Source organism: Abrus precatorius, unplaced genomic scaffold, assembly GCF_003935025.1.
Source record: "Abrus precatorius isolate BTA unplaced genomic scaffold, Abrus_2018 Scaffold153, whole genome shotgun sequence".
Taxonomy (NCBI): Eukaryota; Viridiplantae; Streptophyta; class Magnoliopsida; order Fabales; family Fabaceae; genus Abrus; species Abrus precatorius.
In genome coordinates this window covers 1243061-1266732 of record NW_020874351.1, presented here as the reverse complement: position 1 = coordinate 1266732, position 23672 = coordinate 1243061, and the positions used below count along the sequence as shown (strand labels likewise).

Below are 23672 nucleotides of genomic sequence, written 5' to 3'. Positions count from 1 at the left end.
GTAGTTTGAAAAAAAAATTTGCTCATATAATGAAACTCGAAATTGGGAAATGACATAAAAGGGAAGATTCAAACATTTCCAAAGGTACCTATATACTTATAAATTTGTGTAGGTAGCTTCTAGAATGATTAGAAACATCAATACAAAAGTGAGGTCTAACCCTCGGCGCAGGAAAGAATAAATAAAATTACTCTAATTGAACATAAAATTCACAAAATGTTACAATCTTGATACAAATATCTCCTTAAACCATCACGATAAAATAACAATTACAGGATTGCCTCTTGTTCCTGTAGTCTCAACTCACGCTACAGTCTGCCCACACAAAATGAAAGCTTGAATTAGGCATTGAGCCGCGTGAGTTTGATCCGGTGCTCCTGACACAATCACCAGACCTTCAGCGGCTCCAGGTTTTGGATCATGAACCACCACATTTGCGCCAGATGTCTGAGGAAAACACAAGGGTCAAAAACTAATAAGAAAACGTCAAGCAAACAAAAAGAAATGAATAACTAATCAGCTATAAACAGACCTGTCGAATCTGCGTAAGGTTGCTATTGTTTTCCCCATACACGTGGTTTAAATACGTATAAGGGATCGTAATCTCAATAGTTAAGCTATTTGGATTTTGTAATGGGTTTCCATTCCTGGAAATAACACGATACCACTATAAGATATTAGGTACAACATCCATTTTTATGAATGCTGAAAGCACCTATTAACTTGTATAAAATATACTATGACTATAAAAAAAGTCCTAAACTCACTTTCCAGGGGTTCCATTTCTTGAAGCCAAACTAGAATTATCACCTGTTCCTCCTGGATTTCCTCTGTTAACTGCCTGAAATACAAAAAACCTACGGGGTTAATTCTTAAAAATATTATGTGGGCAGGGCAGGGGGCCAGGCATTAAACCCAGAATCTGACTGACCAGAGGATTCCATGATCTTGGAGAATTTGGTCCTTCATAACCACGAGGATAGGGAACCCGATCCATGTTTGGTGGACCACGCCCCATACCATGTAAAAACGCATGCTGATGGTCAACAGGCATCGGGGGAACAGTTGAATGGTCAATTCCATGAGGAGGCCCAACTGGAGGAGGAGGGTGGCCAGAGGACATCAAATGATTTCTTGGCCTAAATAACGGAGGTGGCATTTCTGGAAATGGTGGCAAATGTGGTGGTGCACTAAAATTTGGAGGGGTCCTTACTGGGAAAATAGTTTCCCGAATTCTGCTGGTTATGTGAAACAAAGCATCTTGCACAGATTGTAAGCTCCCAATAACCTGTGATAAACACAAATTATTCAATATGTTAATATCCTATTCATTGAACAGAAGACCATCAAAATCCAAATCATAAAACTACAGAAATGCCAGCAAGAACATCTAAATCATCATTTTCCCTTTATTAGTAACTAAACCATGTGAGGAAACCAATCATACATGGAAAAATGTATATGACAGCTGAAACATAAAAAGTATTACAACATCCTCATGCTCATTACATTACAGAAATAAGGGGGACAGACTAAAAAGTTAATGACCAAACCATAAATTATAGTAAAAAGGAAAAGCTTTTAAATTCAAGGAAAGAGAGTATATGTCATTTCCTAATGACTTACTAAGCACAGGAAAAACTACAACCTTCTTTTTTTCATGCTCTCTCTCTCTCTCTCTCTTTCCTTTGATTTGTAAATAGCATCAAACATGCATGTAGTCTGCATGCAAATGTCTAAAGCACCAGTTACCTGTACGACTTCTTCATTTTGGGAAATGTATTTAATCTGTTCCTTTGAAAAGATGCGTATACTAGCCCCTGTGGCCCTTCGCATTTCAGATATTACAAGACCTCCCTTGCCCAAGAGACAGCCAACCTGTGGTGAACGCACAAGAAGCTTAGCAACAACTGCAGCACTTGGTTCAAATCCAATCTCTGTAAGTCGACCATGAACCCGAATAACGGCTTCTTGTGCAGGAGAATGCTTTTGCTCTGAATTCTGCAGAAGGTTATATCAAATTTAGTTCTGTTTCCTTGACAAATATCATTGAAATTGTATATCAGATTTTATAATTTTCTGCTACAATGCTCCCAAAAGCTGCAAACATTTTTGCAAGGAAAACTACCAATACAGAGAAGTTACCATGATTAGAATAACTCAACAGCAACTCACAGAGTAAACAATCTGAAGATGGACCCCAGCCACAAAAATCACACAAAGGTTACCTGTTTGATTACGACAAAAGAACAATCATATTTTAGATTTCGAAAAAAGATCCCCAGAATAACTTGACACCAGAGAGCCAGCTTCACAATAATCTCAACAAACATCCAAATTTAGAAAAAACAATCTTTCTGAGACACAAAAAATTGAAGAGTTGGTAAAATTCACTCCCACCAAAGAAAAGTTAAAGAAGAAATTTTCCACACAATATATTGCAATTTTGTCTGCAACTTCATGTGAAAAGCTATCCTATGCATAACTATGGCTAAGGTGCAACTACAGCATTATGTATCAAAGATAATTAAGTAGTTCTCATGCCTCTCGCGCAGATATCACAACCACACGCTCGTCCGAATCAGGTCCAGCTTCAACGATTTGGATAGATGCCCCCGTTTCATTTTGCAAAGCCCGCACCACAGAACCCCCTTTACCAATAAGACTACCGACTTTATCATGGTGACACAATAGCTTGAAGACAACCTCCTCTTCAGCAAACATCCTATGAGCAGGCCCAGGCCCAGCACCTTCAGGACCTGGAAAAGAAGAATAACCTCTGGGGTGATGATCAGGAGGAGCATACGACCCAGATGGCGCGTAACCTCGTTGAGAATAAGGTTCAACCTGAGCAGGTGGTGGCGGTCCATGGTGTCCACCAGGCCCAGAAGGTCTAAAACCACCCGAATTAGCAGCATCCACCCTTACATTATCCTGAATACAACTCGAAACAGAGACAAGCGCTTTCTTTACTGAGGCAAAGTTTCCTGTTATCTGCATACATCATAAACCTAAACATCACTGTGACATAATCCAGGGAAGAAAATGCAAGAGCGGGATCACATTAATTTGTTTCATTTTTTACTCTCGTTTTTTTTTTTTTTGTAACATCAATCAAATAACATTGCCTAAATATATAGAATTGAAAAGAAGACCTGAATTAATTCATCTCCGGGAGGAGGATGGGGAATTTGATCCTTGGGCAAAACCCTAACCTGAGCCCCACTCTCTTGCCTGATTTTCTCCACGATTTTGCCTCCTCGACCAAGCACACTTCCAACCTGATAGCTGGGCGCTACCAACCTACACGAAACCGCCGAATTGGAAGCCTTAGATTCTTCATCCACCATTTTCTCAAAAACCCTAATCAATGCAACCTGTGCAGGCGACTCCTCACAAGAAACAGGTTGCTCCGCGGCGCCGACAATAACAACAACACGCTCGTCGGCGCCGCCGAAGTCATCGACCAGAATCTTAGCTCCGTCTCCGGCAAGCGCCGTTATGTCTGCCGTGTTTGCCGCCGGACAGAGGATACGGAAAATGGTGTCGGATGGTGCAGGCGGAACATGGCGGCGCTTCTTGCCGTTGTTGTTGGACATGGCATCACACACAGATCACATGAAACTCAAACACTCCCGTCGTCGTCGTCTGTTCCAAATCCCAGATGCAATGCATTTACACGTGCCGTTTGTCACACACTGTTTCTGTTATGGGACTGACAGTGAAGAGTAAGTCTAAGATAAGTAAATAAAGTAAAATATTAACCTATTTTATTTAAATAATTATTAATGATAAAATTTTATTAAAAACAATTTATTTTTTATAATTTTAATAAAAAAATATCTTTATTTTTTAATACTTAAACTTATTTTTAAGAATTGAATTTGCTTGTGGCGAGTTGCAAAGAAATATTGAGCACTTGTTTATTTTATATTAGAAAAGAACTTTTAATGTTTCATACATGTTTTAACGTAAAATTTACGAGCGAAATTAATTTGATTATTATTTTAAATATATTTAATAAATTTAAATTTAATTTATTCATTTTTAAAATAAACAGTATAACTAAAATTATTTCATAATTTTTCATTTTCTAATATATCAATTTGGGTAAATATTATAAAATGTTGACTGGTAAAAGTTTATGTAATCTGTATATATTTGAGTTTTTTCATAAATATTAATTAAAGTATGATTTTTATATGTCTCATAAAGTTAGTCTTTAATTGTCAATTAAGAGAAAAACGTTGTAATTAAAAAATATAAGAATATTAACACAGACTATTAAAGAATATTAATAAAATTCTTTAAAATTTTAAGCCAACTTATGAAATATTTGTTATTGTTTTTTGTCAAAACTTATAAAATGGGCTGGCTCCGGGCCTTTTTGGGTTTTTGCAACCCACCGTTCAATCAGAATTAACTTCAACCGCACGTGCTCCTTCTTTGCTATGTGTTGTTTTCACTTATCAGATCTATAATTCCAGTTTTCGACAAAAAATAAAAATATATAATTCCATATTCTATTTTTATGTTTTCTTGCTAAAAACATAAAATAGCCTGGAAGGGTAAGCACAGGCCCAAAACAAACTCCCATGAGTTACACGAATTATTGTTAGATAATTTTCCTTTAAAAAAATCAAATATTGGAATAAACATTCCTAGAATATAGATCGTAAAATTTTAAATTGATTGAAAATTACACTACAATTAATATAATATATACCTTTAAAATATATAAAAACAAAAACTCTTTGATAATAAAATTATTAATATTATAAAAGTTAATATAATTAAAAAACTTTAAATTTAGTTTCGAGAGATTCATAAAGCTTTGGACTTTTGCTCCTGTATGATCTTTTGAGGGTCTACAATAGTTTGCTGTTTCTAAGAACATCCAAATAGTCTGGGTTGAATGTTATTTCAAAATGTAATTTTTTTACTTATAAACATATAGAGTTACAATTATCATCTGTTTTATGTTATTAGCAAGATTAAAAAATTATTGAAAGGTTTTAAGTTTTTTAGATTTAGTTATGCCTTTAAAGAAGTAAATCAATATATCGATTGGGTAACTAAGTTAAAGACTGAAGATAGTCTTTTTTATTTCTATTTTGATTAAGTCCTCCTCTTTTGTGTATGTTCTTAATTTAGATTTTTCAGGTGTTTAGTCTCCTAGATATTTAGTCTAAGTCTTTACTTATTGTTAGGTTTTTAAGTCTTGTTTATTAGAAAAAAAACTCTAAATTATTATAAAAAAATATATATAGAGATATGATTTTTTTATATCGATATAAGTTTAAAAATTTTTATATTTAATCTAAACTTTTTATTTAACTTAAATATAACAAGTTATAATTTATTATTTCACTAGCAGTTAGATTTAAGTTAAATAAAAAGTTTAAATTAAATATACATTTTTTTAAATTTACACTAACATGATAAGATCCTTCGGCATATATATATTTTGCTAGCATCAATAATATCAATAAAGTTTAAAATTTTGAAACTTGAGGCACAAATTATACACTGTTGAGAATTGAATTGTTGAAGAAGGTAAGGGGAACAAAGCAAACAAACATTTTTGAAACACGTGAATCGATATTTGTTTGAAAAAAAAGATGGGATTCTATTTTATTAAGGTATCTTCTTCTCTGTCCCATTCAAAAAGAGGAGAAACAAACGATGGCCTGTGGTTGTGGCTGAAAGCAAAGAAGAAGCTATACATATAGTGGTGCCAATTTGATATCATATGATCATGTGACCCCACTGCTACTTCCTTGCACCCACTCATATCACAAATGCATGCCTTTCAATTTACATTCCACACTCTTAGAATTTAAGAGGGGTCTCACTTATGATCAATTTTTTAGTGCTCTTGTAGATCCTACTTTTTAAATAGTTACTTATTTTATTATTTTGATTTAAAATATCTTTAAGCAAAAGTAACCATACATATTGGATGTCATAATTTTTATAGAATTAATATATGTTTTAAAGTACTGCAAAATTGTCATCAATTGTATTTAACTTACTCATAATATAATTTCAGGAAAGGTTGATAAAATTACAATAATAATGACTCATGTTTTATGCCATGCACGCGTGTGTTTTGTGACTTTGTTAAAAAAAAAAAAACACCTTTTTTTTTGTTTAAAATTTAATTTTGATGTGTTAAAATAGTGTAATTTTTGATATACTTTGAATGTAATTCTTATGTTAATTATCATACAAATTAATAATTTTTAATAATATATTAATCTATGATCGGATGATAGAATAAAAAATATTTACACCGTATTTAAATTAAACTTGTACATTATAAATTTAAGTGTCTTAAGAATATTTATTAAGAAAATAAAATAAAAATAAAAGATTGTCTTTTTAGCAAAATTTTAATACATTTAAATATAAATCCAAGAAAATGATATTAGTAAAATGATATTTTAAATATCAAAATCTCTAATTTCAGATTCTTTTAATATAAAAAGGCATTCGAAATAAAAAAGGAAAAGACATTCTGACAGCAGAATTAAAAAAATACAAGGGAGAGAGTAGCATTACTTTTGTTGGTTGCCTCTTCTTTTTATGCTTCGTACGCAACCACACTCTCATTTGAAACAACAGAAAGATCGCAGAAGAATGTGTGTTAAGGGAATTGATGACGTGGCTGAAATGATGAGGGATAAGTGAATGGTGCCGCGTGGAGAAGTGTCTTTGATGGATAAACTCTTGGTAGAGATTTCTTCTGTTGACGTGTCACTCATTCCCCACAGTTGGCAGGTGGTAGAGCCCGATATTTTCCACCTCCTTCCTACCAACCACTCTTTTCTCAATCACTGCTCCTCCTCTATCAATCCATTTTATGTTTATAAACAGAGCTTCACTTCCCCACTTCTTTTACAAAAAGAGAATATTGTATTATTTAAAACAAATAAAAATGTAAATAATGTTATTAAATATTTGAATGATAATAGATAAAAATGATAGGATTGGTAGATTTGCAAAGATATTTTTTGTGGTACACTCTCTCTCCGACCCACACATATATTATATATTTTAAATATCTAAAAGTGACGCCACACATAAATATTAGTATAAACCAAGTTGTGTCGTATATCTGGTGTTTGATTTTGCATCGCAGTTACCAGATGAGCACCTCGCTTCTTAGCCACAAATAAAACAAAAGGGAAATAAATTGAAAGGGTCACAGTTAAGCTTATGTTACTTATTTAAAATATGGTATGGTAAGGTGTAGGGGTATTAATATGAGTTGATGAGTTACACAAAGTATAGAAACTATGCACAGTACACTCTTATCTCCAACTCATTATGTGTAATGCAACACAATATAAAGCTCTCTCTATATAACTCTGATCCCTGAGGGAGAGGGAAGACTTTGATTCTCTTCATTGTTTAAAACCATTGATTTTTTGTAAGTTAAGAGAATCTTTTTCTTTTTTATTTTTTGACATGAAGATCAAGGCCAACGCTTGCGAGCTTTGCAATCAACAAGCTTCACTCTATTGTCCTTCCGATTCAGCTTTTCTCTGCTACGCCTGCGACGCCACCGTGCATCGCGCCAACTTCCTCGTAGCTCGCCATCTATGCCACGTCATCTGCTCCAAATGCAACTGTTTCGCCGGAATTCACACCTCCGCTACTGTATCCCGCCGTCTTCCATCTACCTGCCGCTCTTGCTCGCCGGAGAACCCTTCCGATCATGCCGATTCCCTTCCTTCGTCTTCCTCTACCTGCGTCTCCAGCTCCGAGTCCTGCGCTACGGCGCCGAAGAGGGTTAAGGTCAGGCGCACGGCGGCAGAGAAGATGAGGAGTTGTTCGAGTTCCGTGACCGACGATGTATCTCCGGCGGCGAAGAAGAGGCGGAGAAATGTGGGATCGGTGGCGGAGGAGGTGTTTGGAAAATGGAGCAGAGAGTTAGGGTTAGGGTTAGGGGTGAATGGAAATCGCGTGGCGTCGCACGCTCTGAGTTTGTGCCTTGGAAGGTGGACGTTTCTTCCGTTCAGGGTGGCTGCTGCGACGTCGTTTTGGTTGGGCCTCAGATTTTGTGGGGACACGTGCGTCGCCACGTTTCAGAATCTGTCGAGGTTGGAGGCAATCTCCGGAGTGCCAGCTAAGCTCATTCTGGCCGCACACGCCAAGCTGACGCGTGTGTTCACGCACCACCGCGAATTGCAAGAGGGATGGGATGAGTCCTCCTAAGCTCTACACTTTACTCCCAACCAATACATTGTATGTGAGCCTAGTTTGAGTAGTTTCTATTAATTTTGTTGTTATGGATTATGGATATCAAAACAGTGCCTTTAGCCAAATGTGTGAATTTCAGTTCTTAGTTTCATTTCGTTTGCTTTTCCTAACTAGGAATAGGCACTGCGATGCCTATTGATTAATCTATTTTACTAATTTTGTAACAATTAGATCAACAAATTCAAAAAGAACTCAAAATGTGTTCCAAGTAACAGCAATGGAAAAAGAGAGAGCGCGGGAGGTGTTAACCCGTAATGAATTTAATGTATTTTTGTTCAAATAAGTTACTATTCATTTTTTATGGTAATGCATTTATTGATCTTTTTACGAAATCACCAAGTGCGCTACGCAACTCATAACTTGAATATTTGGTTAAGGTTTAACAAATTTATGTATGATTTGGTTGATTAATAAAAGAAGCAAAATAACTCGGGAGAGAAACATAGCTGAATGAAAAAAATTCGAAGGTTTGACATGAAAGCCGAATTGGACGAGTTCAAATCATTGTCATGATAGATAAGACAACAATGTCTACCACGTTTTTTTTGGACCGGGGGAGGGGGCAGGCAGGATCAATGGCTAGCACCCACTTCTACATTTTTTTTGTAACTATTCTATATAGTTAGGAAAGAGATATGAAGAAAAGAGAAATTAATGAACACAAAATTTTGTGACACGGGTCTGGGGGCATGATGTTGCATCTAATATATTTGCTATTCGTCACTATGTTGTCTACCAGATTTTTGTTTTATCAGGCTAAAATATAACCATTGATGTTGCTGATGCCCGCACGTCTCGTGCTAGTAAATAAAAAGGGATATTGGTAGGTGCTACTTCTAATCGAAAAACAAATATCTGAATTCTGAGAACAGATTTAATCTTGGCTATAGTTGAGGTTCATTCATTTGCTTCTGAACAGGCACCAACCATAATTGATGTTCTATTTCTTAGATACTAACTCTGAGTACCAAATTTTAAAACCACACGTCTGCTACCTTACTGCTTTTGGTCCCAACGTTGAACCCACAATTTCTGCTGAGTAATAACACACGGCAACAACCTCAAAAAACAAGCGGTCAAATAAAGACTCAATCAAAGAGGTTGAGCTACCACAAAAAGCATGGTGTTTTCAGTCACTCGTAATCAAGAACAGATATAATAGAGATAGATGTGAGGTCTAAATGTGCTTCTGAAAAGTGACACTTGAGAAGGGTCGATGAATCACAAAAGCACATCATTGTGGTTGCTGTTTATAGTTGTTGCAAGAATCCCACGGAGAGAGAGAGAGACACAGAGCGAGATAATTGGGTTTTTGCGTATTTAGATTCTTTCTGTCCCAATGGAATTGATTGCGTTTAAACCACATGTCTCATTTACTTTTAATTTTAAAATGATGACATTATGTTAGTTGTCATGGCTCATTCTTAACCATAATTTCATATCTTTAAAATATTCAATAACTAATGGCCATAGAGTTTCCAAGTTATTTAAATCCTTTTGTAATGGTTTGATGCTTAATTGAAGGGAGATTTTTAAGAAGCTTAAAATATCCTATTTTGTAAGTAGTAACCAGGTCCCTCAGTTGTCCAAAATCATTGCATGAGATAAAGGCTAAATTATACACAACTACCTTTAACTCAAAGGCATCTATTATTCATTTTATTGTGATTTCCATTAAAGCAATCAATCTATTAAGTGATAAGAATCAAACTTATCTTTACTAAACAAATAACAAATTGCGCGTGTAATACATCATACCATGTGATGTTTGAGACAGGGATTCCAAAATGTTGTTTTTTCCTCATTATTTATTTCTCTAATTAAATAATAATAATAATAATTAAGTATTTTTTTCACTTTAAATGTCATTATTTTGGCTGAGTTACTGTGATTCAAGTAAAAAGAAAAGAAATGATGAAAATACAAAAAAGAAATTGCTAACCAATGCTCTTAACACTTATCAATACACTCACTCGTGTGATTTTAAATAAAAATTTACTTTTCTTTTATTCATAGAAGACATAAAGAAAAAAATCAGTTTGATTTCCTTAAAATAGGCACAAACTGAAAATAAAGAAAAATTCTAAACTTTAATTTCAACTTCAAAGGAGAAGAAAATCATATAAGTTTTAATTTCAATATCTGCTTTATTTCGGATATGACGTGGACTCGTCATATTATATGTTCGATTTTGTTAGTCAATTAAATAGAACAGATAGACACAGCACGTGATATTTACAATCATACAAACTCTAAGTGGTTGATCGCTTTAATTGTAAGAATGAAGAAATAAACTACAAATGACCCCAACTTAAATGAGATATTGAGTAATTTAGCCAATCCTAAAATATTTCAAGGAAAAAAAAATTCCAAAAGGAACGAATTTACGTTTAAATAAAAAAAACTTATGAGTGTGGAGAAATGGAAACAAACTCAGCTTTGAGCAGACACAATCTTGAATCTTCTGTTCCAAACTTCTAGGCCTCAATAATAGCAAAGGGCAATCTCAAAACCAATTTCAATCAGTTAGCATAGGGGTAAGAAAGGATCCATTTTCAATGTGGTTTTAGAAACATTCTATTTTAGAATTTGCACTGGCTAGTTCTATATTTACTACTGTTGACAATTTCAGCTAGTAGAGTCTTAAACTTGATGCCAAACGACCCTGGCTTTACAGCATCAATATTGCCAGATAGTGAGCAGAAGAATTCTTCCTCAGCTTCTGAAGTCTTATTTACTTCTGAGTTTGAACACCACTCTCCTTGAACCAACCCATTAGATGATCGGTTAAGAATCAAATCATCAATTTTCTCAAGAACAAGATCACCTTCGCCAAATGGACGTGCAAATGCAGCCCCACTTTCCAGCATTATATCATAGTGTGACATATCAAGCAATTGAGATTCAGATGGATCAGTGTCCCAAAGACTGTACATTAGATTATTGTCCACAAGGGTGTCCTTGAACTCGGGGGAGTTGCACAAAACAGTGTGGAAATAAGCTTCTAAAGGATAAGCCACATTGCTGAAGAACATTAGAAGTTTTCTTGGTAAATTGTCCCACCCACTTACACAGTACTCCATAAAGGTTCTTGTAAGAATCACCCAGGGTGAACCTATTGATCACATGTCTTGAGAAACTAGTAACTGAAAAATGGTACTCAGGAAACTTTGCTTAGGAAACTTACCTCGAAATAGCTTAAAAGCATCTGGTGTTTCTCGAGACTCCACAGCAAAGAAAAGTGGACTACTCTTTTCATAATGTAAACTTGGGTCTACCACAATTTGATTAATGTCTCGTTGCCTGCATCATGGCATCGACCATTTTATAACCTATTTGGATGCATGATAAATATACTTGAAAAAGCTTGTTTCTTTATTTTCTGTTACAACATGCAGAGTTGGACCCATTTTGATTCAGATCATAATCTACCTTTCTTTGGATGATTAACAGCAAAAGTATTCTTTATTCTTCCTCCCCACCAAGGGAAAAAACAAAAGAAAAAATAATGAATAAATTAAGAAAGAAAGAAACCCGTGGTGTGGATCTTTGACAGCCACAATTATGAATTGTGATTAGATGATTTCTCTGTTGCAGCGGCTATAATTATCATTATGATTATTTAATTTAAACTTTATAATATGCATATAAGTAAGGAAATAAGCCAGACCTTAATTTGTGGATTACTTACTCGTTCCGCACTGTCTTGTTGGTGTAATGAATGAAGTTGACATCTGTTGGCAAGAATGTGAAAGCATGAAGGATATCTGCACAGAAAAATAAATAAAGCAAAAGGTTGAATGGTTATCCCAATGAAGGCACGTTGATAGGGAACCCAGTCTACAAAATTAATGTTTTAGGCTTGTTTATCACAATTTAGGAAACACCATGTAGGTGCTAAGAAAAAGATCATGAGCAATTGCACATGTTAAGCCATTTTAGTATCTTTTGACAGTTACATTTTTATAGATCTCAACATAAAAACACAAACTGGGAAAGAGGGAAATTCTAATATTTCTAGCAATAAGATTTTATTTACTTGGTTAGAGTTCTTGAATTCAGAGGCCTTTAAAATTTCAAATTATCCTCAATTTGGAACCGAACTCATGATGCATACCATTAATACAAAGTGAACATTAGAATGGCAGTTTATAACACATTAACATCAGTGACACTTACCATCCTGAGTCATGAGAGGATAATTTGAAGCACTTAAGGTGATGAACCAATCCCAATCAGGATTCAGTTTAAGAAGCAAAGCAGCAGCATGCAGAGGGGCAGAAAGTGAAGAAGATCCCATCCTATTGATGGCATAACTTTTCCCAATGACATTAACATTTCCAAATTCCTCAAACACCTCAAGGGATTTAACTGAAACAGCTAAATCTATTCTCTCAGATTCCGAGGAATCATCATCAAGCTGAAGTAGATACTGATTTCTTGGATGGTACACAGCCTTCAACAGCCTCAACATCTTCTTACTCTCTCCTTTGGTGCCAAGAATCCAATATGCAAGCACAGGAGGGTACCCTTTTCCTTTTGATATAACTCTCTTAGGATTGTAGTGCTGAATCTTAGATACTGTGGCATAAGAAACATTTGGAATATTCAATCTTGAAACCGATCCAAACAACAGCAAACACACAGCAAAAGTTAGAAGGCATAGACGATAATCCAATCCCCTACATGGAAATTTGGATGTTCTCATTGAAATAGTTATCTGTGGATGTACAAAAGGCTGAAAGATTTAAGTCAGATCGATTTGGCTATCATCAAGAAGTTCATCTATTGTGAAAGCAGGTTCATCCGATAGGCTTGCAGCAACAAAATTTGCCTTTGATCTAAATGCTGAGGATCTCAAGCAAAGATGAAGTAGTCTTATAATCCTAATGAATTCCAACAAATATAGAAGATATGAAGATACACTAGAGAAAAATATCTATAATTATAACTATGGATCAATAATTCAACTTAAAGCAATAGGAGTAAGGTAAAAAATCAGTGTAGAAGGTGTGAATGCGATTGAGAGTGCAAAAAGGTGGGGGATGTTGAGACTTGTACCTAACGTTTGAAAACTTGAACTGGAAGGTAACAAAAAGCAGCTCAGAAATTTGAAAGCTTATAGGTATGTAAAGAGAGGGAGTTTGTATGTACATATTTTAAATAAAATGTTAGTCTCTTGCACATTGAATGGCAAATAGAATAGATATTTTTCCTAAGGCTTGTACTAATTTATCTCTATCATTCTTTCATTATTCTTTGTTTCCCTGATCTGCTACTTGTTAGAACATGATTCAAGTCAGCCTCACAAATTGGTGAACTCTACATTTTGATTGATTTAATTTAGAAAATTTTCTATCACATGATTAAGATTTAATTTTAAATATTTTTGTATTGCTAGTTAATATTGCGATCATATTAAAACTGTTTTGAAAATAGAAGTTAATAATACTAAACAAGAATGACAACAATGTCAGTTAGGAAATAAGACAAGAGGCCTTGAAGATTTTCGGTAAAGAAATAGAGGGGAGTCTAGAATTGGTTAGATGCATCAATTGAATAAATAGCAATCAGAAAAATATAGAAATAAATCGGGGGAGATACAAAAGCAGCAGTAGTATAAACTTTTTGTTTAAGGGTATATTTGAATTTTGATGTCAAATTTTATGATTTATTTTGAGCATTTAAATATAAAAAAATGTTTTTAATATAAAAAATATATAAACTGTTGCAGGCCTTAAGCAGTGTTGGAACCTGGAAGTGATGCTGATATTGGAGTAAGGGTGTGATTGAGCCCACTACGCACTACCATCCAGAATCTGACTCAGCAATCTAAGAAAAAGCAAACACAATTTGGGAGTGTTTCGTGTATATATATTCTCTTCTGTGTTCAGATAACGCAATCTTTAATTTATTTTTAGTTAAAATCGATTAAAAAATAACGTTGTACTGAGGTCACCCTAAATTCTGAGTGAGTGACTCTAAGGCGAGTCTTCTCCGATTTGATTCGTTCATCTATGGAAGCACTTTCGATCATCCCTGACACCCATTCGCTCCTTCTTCGCACTTCTTCTTCTTCTTCCTTCAAAACGCAGCGTCTTGCTTTCCTCAAAACCACTCAACACTCACACTCACGCATTCTCCCTCTTCGTGTTTCCGCTCTCCCCAACACTGAAGGCGATGATGCTAATGACTTCGCTTTACTTTCTCAGCCTCAGGTACTGTTTTATGACTCTCATACTCAACATTCATTCATAAACCCTTAAACCCTATTGTCTTATACCTTTTAATTTAATTAGGGGATCACGATACTCATGCCTTATGTGTCTTTCATTGGGGGATCACGATACCTTTTGATCAGTTTTTTTTTTTTTTTTTTCTCTTTTTAAGTTCAATTTTGTTTTTAATTCACAGTTCATGCAAAATTCGATTTTTCATAAAGTAGGACGCTTTATCGTTGACCTTTCACTTAGATGGTGCCCTTTCTTTCTGAAGGATAATTTAAGCCATTCTGAGAGTTCTGAAGAAGATAAAAATGAACCATTGCAAATGGACATGTCGTGGTCAACTGACACTGCCCCAGGTGGAAGTGGATCCGGTGGTGGCACCAGAGCTGGACTTTTCAGAACTCCTATTTCTGGTGGCGTGCAGAGTGCCACCTCTGCTCATGGTTTACCTAGACCTGCTTTAGCAGTGCGAAATTTAATGGAGCAGGTAAGTTGCTGCTGTTTTTGGTGTAACTTCAAATGAGTTTTATATAATCGACTGTGTAACTGAATCTAGCACTAGTTCCATTTCTGGATTGCCGTTAATAATTTTCAGCTGTTTTTTCATTCTATGATTCAAGGCCAGGTTTGCTCATTTGTGCTCTGTAATGTCCCGAATGCATCACCGACGAGAAGGATATCCGTTTGGTTCTCTGGTTGATTTTGCACCCGATTCCATGGGTCGTAAGTTGATAATTCTGTATTTGCTTCATTAGTTTTTCCCATTCAGTCATGAATGTTTTATGTATGTATGGGTTTTGGTGCTTAGTTTTTTATCCATTGTTCAAATGAGGTTAATAGTAGATTTAGTTGGGAGTTCCACTCCAAACTACCATGTTTGTAACAATCATGACAAGTGTTAACGGCTTTTCTTAATCCTAGCATTTGGTGGATTGGATAGATATAATTAATTAGTTGTAAATTGGGAATGCGCTACAGATGTTTCCAATCTAGTTTTGATCCTTGCTCATAAAGAGTTAGAGCGTGATATTAAGTGAAAATTAGGATAGAAAATAAGGAGATAGACCAGCACCTTAAAAACAGAGGTAGCCCTCTGTTAAAACTAAAACACAGAAGAAAACAGGATAACCATGGAGATTGTGCAACTGGACATAATACTCCAGCCCACATGAGCCTTTCCACTTTCTTTCTTTCTTTCCTCCCTCCCTTCTTTCCTTTTTGTCTTTCTCTCTATCTCTTTCTTCCTTTCTGCTTGTATTCTTTTCTGTCTTTCTCTCTTTCATTCTAAAGGAGATAGACTGGCACCTTACAAACAGAGGTGCCCCACTGTTAAAACAAAAGTGCAGAAGAAAACAGAAAGATAGCCATGGAGATTGTGCAGCTGGACATTATACTCCAGCCCACTTCAGCCCTTCCATCTCATTCAATTCTTGTTCACCTTCCTTCTTTCTTCCTTTCTGCCTGTATTCCTTTCTTTCTTTTTTCTCGTCTTCATTCCTTCCTTTCTGCCCGCATTCCTTTCTGTCTTTCTTTTTGAAGGAGATAGACTAGCACATTACAGAGGTAGCCCTGTGTTAAAACTGAAATGCAGAAGAAAACAGAAAGATAAACATGAAGATTGTGCAGTTGGATTCTTTCTGCCTGTATTATTTTCTTTCTTTGTCTTTCTTTCTTCCTTTCTGCCTGTATTAATTTCTGTCTTCCTTGCTTGTTTTTCTTTTCCTTTCTTTATTTCTTCCTTCCTTCCTCTTTCCTTTCCTTTCTTTCTTCCTCCCTTTCCTCCTTCCTTTCTTTTCTTTTCTTTCTTTCTTCCTTCCTTTCTGCCTGTATTCCTTTTTGTCTCTCTCTCTTTCTTTTTAAAGGAGATAGACCAGCACCTACAAACAGAGGTAGCCTGGTGTTAAAACTAAAATGCAGAAGAAAACAGAAAGATAACCATGGAGATTGTGCAGTTGGATTCTTTCTGCCTGTATTCTTTTCTTTCTTTCTTACTTTCTTCCTGTATTAATTTCTGTCTTTCTTCCTTCCTTGCTTTTTTTTTTCCCTTTCTTTCTTCCTTCCTTCCTTCTCTTTTTTCTTTTCCTTTCTTTCTTCCTTTTTCTTTCCTTTCTTTTCTTTTCTTTTCTTTTCCTTCCTTCCTTCCTTTCTTTTCTTTCTTTGTAAATTCTTTCTTTCTGTTTTTCTTCCTTTCTTTCTAAATTTTTTCTTTTCCTTCCTTCCTTCCTTCCTCTCTCTCTCTCTCCTTTTTCTCTTTCTTCCTTCCTTCTTCCCCCTCTATGTCTCCCCCTCTCCTTCCTTCCTTACTTCCTTCCACTCTCTCTCTCTCTCCTTTTTCTCTTTCTTCCTTCCTTCCTTCTTCCCCCTCTATATCTCCCCCTCTCCTTGACTTATTGCTCACAATTGTGATTCCACCAATCAACATGTCACTGCTATCCATTTCTTACAGCCTTCTCAAACCAGGCCAGTCTTGAAAATGTGAAGGCATTGGTCGGTCTGACTATGGTTGATATAGTGATAATTAACAATATATTTTAGCATCACATAGCATGTTCAGTAGTAAACTGAACATAAAATCATAATAAATCAAGTTAGGTATACTTTTCAATTAGCGTAAAGTGATAATGTTATATATCATGGAAGATAAAAAATCATTAGTGAAATGCCAACGATTCATTCCACCACAATATTCTTGCATTGTAATGTTCTCCTAGATTCATTTCTGCTGTCTGTCTCATGCTGATCTTTACCTTGTTTTGTAGGATGTAGAATTGTAGATCAGTGTGAATTGTTAAACGCTCATGGCTTACTTGTCTGTTTGTACTGTTAATCTATAAAACATATCTTATTTTCTTGATTGTAGATCCAATATTTTCATTTTCTCCTCTTGCAATTCACACAAGGAATTTGTTGGCTGACCCAAGATGCACACTGGTTGTTCAGGTTTGAAATTTAACATTTCCCTATGTGAGCTATATATCTGATTCTTGTTTTTCTACATCTTGGGTTTTATTGACGATTATGTTTATTAGATTCCTGGATGGAGTGGATTATCCAATGCAAGGGTAACTATTTTTGGGGATGTCTATCCACTTCCAGAAGAGCAACAGGTTGTTTACTGACTAATTTGTTTGTGGGTCAGTAAATGTGCACTTGTTTGTATTTTTTATTAGACACACAATTGCTTTTCTGATTTAGAGGTTTATTGGTACATATCATGATATCATTTTGACTATTTTGTACTAACAGGAATGGGCTCATAAGCAGTATATAGCGAAACATCAACAGGGTCCTTCTCAACAGTGGGGCAACTTCTACTATTTTAGGATGCAGAATATAAGGTTGGCTCTAGTGAGAAATCTATTTTTATATGAGTGAGAAGAAATATAGTCAGTATTAGTTAAAGGATCTAATATGTTGAACTACAAAACAATCATATTTTGGGTGTTTGGTGAAGCGTCAAGAACATATGCTGGTTTTTTTGTATCATTTTGAATTTTCCGTAGAAAATATAGTTCCTTAATAAATAATACAGCATTCATGAACATTAGAATCCATGAAGAATTGAGGAATTCTATTTCTTCTTGTTAGGTACTGTCATTATCAACTTGCAAGCCTAATTTAGTCAGTTCTTTGTTATTGGCAGTGACATATATTTCATTGGAGGCTTTGGTACTGTAGCTTGGGTGGATGTCAAGGAATATGAAACCCTTCAACCTGATAAAATTGCAGTTGATGGTGGTGAGCAGTATTTAAAGGTAAATTTTCTGAATTCTTACTCTGGGAATTAAAGGAAATCAAATCTGGCTCGTGTGGGCAAAACTAAACAATATTATCTTTAAAACAATTTTGAAAGCTCACCAAATTGTTTCTCTCTTGTTTAAGTGGAAAAACTGAGATTGGTTTGGAAGGGACATTCTAATTTTTTTTGCCTAGTAGCTGGAGATGTATATCAAGTGGCACATTCCCTGTCTTGTCTGGGGTTGGATTTATTGGGTTAACTCATTTATTCAATAAAGCTCCCTAAAAGGGTATATTAATTTAATGGCCTTATTTTTCCTAATTGATAGCCTTCTTCTCCCCTCTCCCCAAAAGTAACCCTTAATTCAAATTACAGTTTTGTGAAGTTGAAATAAAGTCTGGGTCTGGCTGTTTCTGTCAAATGTCAAACCTTTTCCAATGACATTTTATCCTCCAAATACTTGATACATTTATGTAAACCTGTCCTAGAGTTATATCACATCATTGCTTGGTTTTATGTTTGAAATAATAGGAGCTCAATGCCATCTTCTCAAAGCCCCTAAAGAAACTTCTATCAAATGAGACTGAGGTAGATGACGCAGCACTCATATCAATAGACAGCAGAGGCACTGATATTAGGGTCCGTCAAGGTGCCCAGGTAATTATTCTGACAATTGTTACGTTGCTTTCTAATATTTGTAGCTGCTGTTTGTATCATATAATGTCTTGTGTGCAGTTCAACATTCAGAGGATATCATTTGATGAAGGGCAAAGTGTAGAAACATTAGAAGAAGCTAAAGCTGCTCTTCGGAAATTAATACACAAAGGAAAAGTGTACAATGTGCAGAAATAAGATGTTGGATATGCGTATCCTCTCCTCCCAACAAGAGTTGGAACCTGCGAGTTCTATTCTTTGCCCTTTTTGGACTTTGGTATTATATGATACCGTGAAGTGTATTATATTCATGCAACTGCAAGGAGGTTTTGTTAAGGCTGAACATGAGAGTCTTTTTTGGGTTATAATCCCATTGTTAAAATAGAAATAAAATATCAGAACTCTGAAGAAATAATAGTTTGTTTTTTATAGCCAAAAATTTTCGCCTGAATTCCCCACCCCCGCTTGAAGTGTGAAAAGCTGCCAAATTCGACGCATACAATTTTTTTTTTCTGGTCTAAGGTAAAAGATTGGGATACATTTTAAGTCTAAAGGGCCAAGACTAATCTTGCTCATGTTTCATGGCTGCTATGCTTTATTTGATAGAATCAACTGTTTTAAAATCGGAGCAATTACTAAATCCATGAAAATGTTAATTTTAGGTTTATTAGTTTAATCATAATTAAGGGCAATTGAATAAGTTGTAAATTGATCTATATTTTAATATTGTATAATATACTAAAATGAATTTAAAACTTAAATTAATATAAAATAATTATATTATGTCTTACAAGATATAAGATCTATTAATAGGAAGTTAAATAATAATTAATAAGCGGACTTTTTATATAAATATGTGCAAGTTAGATAAGTCTTTGTTGATTAAAAAATGCTTTTAATTATATAGAGCATTGAAAAAAATAAAACAAAGTGGTTCGAATTGGTTTTTCATCAGATGTTTAAAATCGATTTTCATCTGACTCGACTAGGTTCTTTATTGGTTTTTAAAAAGAAACAAATTATTTTTAGTTGAACAGTTTACATAATTTATTCACAAATTTCTCTATTCAAGATTGGAGAGAACCATTAGTGCATGCCTGAAAAAAGTTTCTTTTTTCAAAAATGTATTATTATCATTTGAATTCTAACACGCACATGAAGCGTTACATATTTCACGGTAGATATGTTCAAGCATTTTCGCTTTTGGGTTTATTCGAAGATGCCGCTTATCTGTTTCTTGTTTATACTGCGTTTGGTACTTTGTAATGCTCCATTTTATGATTGTCTTTAAACTACGCAAGTTTCTATTAATTGTAAATGGCAACTTCAAATTAAAAGCAGAGAGAGATATGACAGTGAGGATTTTGCTTATTAGTAAAGAGGGTATTCTTTAGAAAATCAATGGTTAATATTTTAATAATTTCATAATTTATACATATGTTTACTTTAGTCACAACCTTGAACTCATCAAAAGTTATAATTACTCTACATCGCATCCTATAGAATGCAGCCTCTCATTTTAGAGGAAAATTGACGACAGTGTTAATGTATAAATTTAAAATATAAACAGCACGAAGCCAAAAGTATTAGAAGAGAGAAGGAATACACACTAAAGCATGCATTAGAAGCAGTTCCACTCCTTGAACTCTCATGGATAGTTAGTTGTTGTGCGTTAAGAGCGGACAAAGAAAGTGGACAAAGAAAAAGTTGAAATATGCAACGAGCCATACTCTGTAAGTATATTATAATTGATTGCATTTGCATGTATCTATGATGAAGCAATAAAAAAAAAAAAAAGCCTCCTAATTCAATGTAGCATGCAAAATAATAGTTATTATATCTTTTTATATATTTTTTGAAAAAAGAAAATCTTTCTCATTCTTTCTTTTTGGCATAAAAGTGAATGCTCTTGTCTTGTCCAGATAGATAACATGACAAAGCATGTAGCAGAAGACGCTACAAACATGTTGAAACAAAGGGCTACGCTTCATAATTTCCTAAACACGACAAAGAAAAATGGGCACCCCACTTACCTGTCTTCGATCAATCTCTTTCCACACCCAAGATTTTTACCACTTGCTTCAACCCATCACACTAACAACAAACCCCGTTTTACCAATTGCCAAATTTCTCTCTCTCTCTCTCTCTCTCTCAAGTCTCAAACAAACCCTCTAGCCAATATAACTTGCTTGTTTCAGCCATAGCCATAGATTTCAACAAAGCATAGAGCTTTCCCTCATGGAAGAAGCCGAAGCTAGTGCAAGTGGTAATCATCACAGTTATAGTGGATCACCAATCACCAACATAGCTGAAGACTATCTCTTAACTATTCTCCTTCTCCTCCCTATAGATGCAATTTTGTCTCTATCCATGACTTGCAAGAGATTCAGAGCTCTCACTTCTTCTGACACCCTATGGAAATCATTGTGCAAAAGGGACTTGGGTTCCACTTGTGTTGATGCACTCAACTCTTCCAATCACCATGAGTTCCCATGGATGAGGCTCTACAAGCAAGTCTCTCAGATGGACTTCGTTTGTTGCCATAAATTGGATTTGGATTTTCCCAGTGCCAGAGCTTCTCACTCTCTCAACTTTGTCTCCGATTGTCTTGTCTTGTTTGGTGGTGGCTGCGAGGGAGGTTCGTTACTCTCTCTTTCAGTGTTCTTTTTTTGCTTCTCTCATGGCTAATGGTTTTGGACCAGCAGTTACTATTTGTGTGTTTTAGTTTGTCCCTAACATTGGAGAAAGAGAGACAAGTCCTTTCTCCACTACAAAAGGAATTGAAAATTGAAAATATATTCAATCAATGGAATGGTACGGCATTATTATTATTATTATTATTATTATTATTATTATTATGTCATATGCAAGCAAGTATAGTTTATCACTATAACCTACCTTGTTGACTTGTAAGTTGTAACATTGATCCATCTAACAATTAGATGTTTCACTTTTTTGGCTGGTATTCGTTTAAGTGATCGGGGTTATATTTATGAATGAAATTAATTCGTGATTATATTTTTATCTGGTCATGTTTGATTACCACTGTTATGGAAAAAGTGAAGCGTATATTGAGCTCTCCTTTTGGATATTTCATTACAATAACTAATATGATTGTAATTTTTAAGCACGTCAACTTTCCTAGGATATCTAAACTCGTATGTGCCCATGAAACTTACACCACCTCCCTCCTTTGCTATGTCCTCTCCCATTTAATTGTTTATTTGTACATTGCAAAGAAAAAGGGTCCAAAAAAATTGACTTACAAGATTTCATTTATAGGAGGTTTCTATTTCTCTTGACTAACATGTTACCTTGTGATGATATCTTTGTTCCCATCTTTGTTTTATAACTTTCGTTTAGGACGACATCTTGATGACACGTGGGTCGCATATATTGGCAATGATTTTCGGAAAATGTTGAAATGGCAGACAGTGCATTCAGGCATTCCAAGTGGAAGATTTGGACATACATGCGTGGAAATGGGTGATTGTCTTGTTCTCTTTGGAGGAATCAACGACCGTGGCAACCGTCAAAATGACACATGGTTGGGGCAAGTTGTGTTCAATGAGAACAACAGCATAACATTTTCCTGGAAAATGCTTGATGTGGGGAATGTTGCCCCGCCCCCAAGGGGAGCTCATGCTGCTTGTTGCATTGATGAAAAGAGAATGGTGATCCATGGGGGTATTGGGCTTCATGGCCTCCGTTTTGGGGACACATGGGTCTTGGAGTTGTCAAATAGTCCTTGCTTTGGTACATGGCATGAGATTGTCACTCACCCTTCACCTCCACCACGTTCAGGACACACATTGACTTGCATTGGGAAAAATAGGACAATTCTATTTGGAGGTAGAGGGTTGGGTTATGAGGTGCTTGATGATGTTTGGTTATTGGATACATGTCAAGGGTATTTGAGATGGTTTCAAATAGTGTATGATCTACAAAACATACCAGATAGTGTTTCCCTTCCTAGAGTTGGTCATACAGCTACATTGGTTTTCGGAGGGAGGTTGCTGATTTATGGAGGAGAAGACTCTTGTAGACACAAAAAAAATGATTTTTGGGTGTTAGATATTAGTGCTATCCCTTACATAAGTCTGCAGCCAACAACACTGAGCTCCAAGAGAGTGTTGACGAGAATGTGGAAACGGTGGAAATCAAGTGGGTATGAGCCAAGACCTCGATCCTTTCATCGTGCATGTGCAGACTCTTCTGGACGTTATTTGTATGTATTTGGCGGAATGGTTGATGGGTTTGTTCAGCCCGCTGCACCTTCTGGACTTGGATTTGATGGGGAGCTTTTTCTTGTGGAGCTTGTGCTTCAGCTCTAAGGACTAAGGAGGCAAGGCAGTGGATATCATGTGCTCCATTCTGCGGTATGCAGTATCGTCCAATTAGATGCAATGATATTATGTATAGCGCCATTTGTTGCTGTTATTGTGTTAGCTAATAGCTATTGTGAATATCAGCTGTATTGGTCGGCCATTGTCAATATCTTTACTATGAACTGCGACTACATAAGTAGAAAGCCATGATGTGATTGTGAAGATAAGCAGAACTTTTGCACTGTTGATAGCCGTTTTAAAATTTCAATGTCACCAACCGAGTTTTGAATCTTATTACACAGGGCTCCCAGTCAAGGGCATCAGGTTAATTTGGAAATCTCAAGTCTTTTAACAATTTTTTAAAGTTATTCTTTAATATTTTATTTTATGAAACTAAAATTCTCAAATTTCCCTTTCGATGAAATTATATTGCTTATAACTTTCTGAGGAAATTTT

The 23672-nt window shown here is 35.3% G+C and overlaps 5 protein-coding genes across 7 annotated transcripts; 3 read left to right on the top strand and 2 right to left on the bottom strand.

The window, feature by feature from the left end:
- Positions 1 to 46: 46 nt before the first annotated feature.
- LOC113857127 (KH domain-containing protein HEN4) lies at positions 47 to 3711 on the bottom strand. The gene is made up of 7 exons (XM_027488880.1): positions 3156 to 3711; positions 2545 to 2994; positions 1753 to 2001; positions 932 to 1288; positions 768 to 841; positions 533 to 647; positions 47 to 447 (listed from the first exon to the last, which is right to left on the bottom strand). The coding sequence occupies exons 1-7, from the start codon at positions 3597 to 3599 to the stop codon at positions 304 to 306; spliced, it is 1833 nt and encodes a 610-aa protein (XP_027344681.1). The 5' UTR covers positions 3600 to 3711; the 3' UTR covers positions 47 to 303.
- A 3425-nt stretch (positions 3712 to 7136) lies between these two features.
- Positions 7137 to 9485, top strand: LOC113857158 (B-box zinc finger protein 32). The gene has a single exon (XM_027488928.1). It carries the CDS (start codon positions 7474 to 7476, stop codon positions 8221 to 8223), a length of 750 nt encoding a protein of 249 aa, XP_027344729.1. The 5' UTR covers positions 7137 to 7473; the 3' UTR covers positions 8224 to 9485.
- Positions 9486 to 10646: 1161 nt separating this feature from the next.
- LOC113857063 (beta-glucuronosyltransferase GlcAT14A-like) lies at positions 10647 to 13449 on the bottom strand. The gene is made up of 5 exons (XM_027488755.1): positions 13330 to 13449; positions 12448 to 13124; positions 11960 to 12035; positions 11456 to 11571; positions 10647 to 11383 (listed from the first exon to the last, which is right to left on the bottom strand). The coding sequence occupies exons 2-5, from the start codon at positions 12974 to 12976 to the stop codon at positions 10851 to 10853; spliced, it is 1254 nt and encodes a 417-aa protein (XP_027344556.1). The 5' UTR covers positions 12977 to 13124; positions 13330 to 13449; the 3' UTR covers positions 10647 to 10850.
- Positions 13450 to 13862: 413 nt separating this feature from the next.
- Positions 13863 to 19321, top strand: LOC113857064. Of its 3 annotated transcripts, none has more exons than XM_027488756.1 (10): positions 13863 to 13906; positions 14003 to 14486; positions 14764 to 14982; positions 15116 to 15218; positions 17356 to 17435; positions 17525 to 17602; positions 17742 to 17833; positions 18139 to 18250; positions 18766 to 18891; positions 18970 to 19321. In XM_027488756.1, the coding sequence occupies exons 2-10, from the start codon at positions 14286 to 14288 to the stop codon at positions 19084 to 19086; spliced, it is 1128 nt and encodes a 375-aa protein (XP_027344557.1). In that variant the 5' UTR covers positions 13863 to 13906; positions 14003 to 14285; the 3' UTR covers positions 19087 to 19321. The 3 variants fall into 3 exon arrangements, with proteins under 3 accessions (XP_027344557.1, XP_027344559.1, XP_027344558.1); XM_027488757.1 differs by lacking the exon at positions 13863 to 13906 and having other exon boundaries at positions 14046 to 14134; positions 14223 to 14486; positions 18970 to 19264; XM_027488758.1 differs by lacking the exon at positions 13863 to 13906 and having other exon boundaries at positions 14042 to 14486; positions 14742 to 14982; positions 18970 to 19292.
- Positions 19322 to 21009: 1688 nt separating this feature from the next.
- LOC113857160 (F-box/kelch-repeat protein At1g51550) lies at positions 21010 to 23505 on the top strand. The gene is made up of 2 exons (XM_027488929.1): positions 21010 to 21526; positions 22252 to 23505. The coding sequence occupies exons 1-2, from the start codon at positions 21127 to 21129 to the stop codon at positions 23220 to 23222; spliced, it is 1371 nt and encodes a 456-aa protein (XP_027344730.1). The 5' UTR covers positions 21010 to 21126; the 3' UTR covers positions 23223 to 23505.
- Positions 23506 to 23672: the final 167 nt, after the last annotated feature.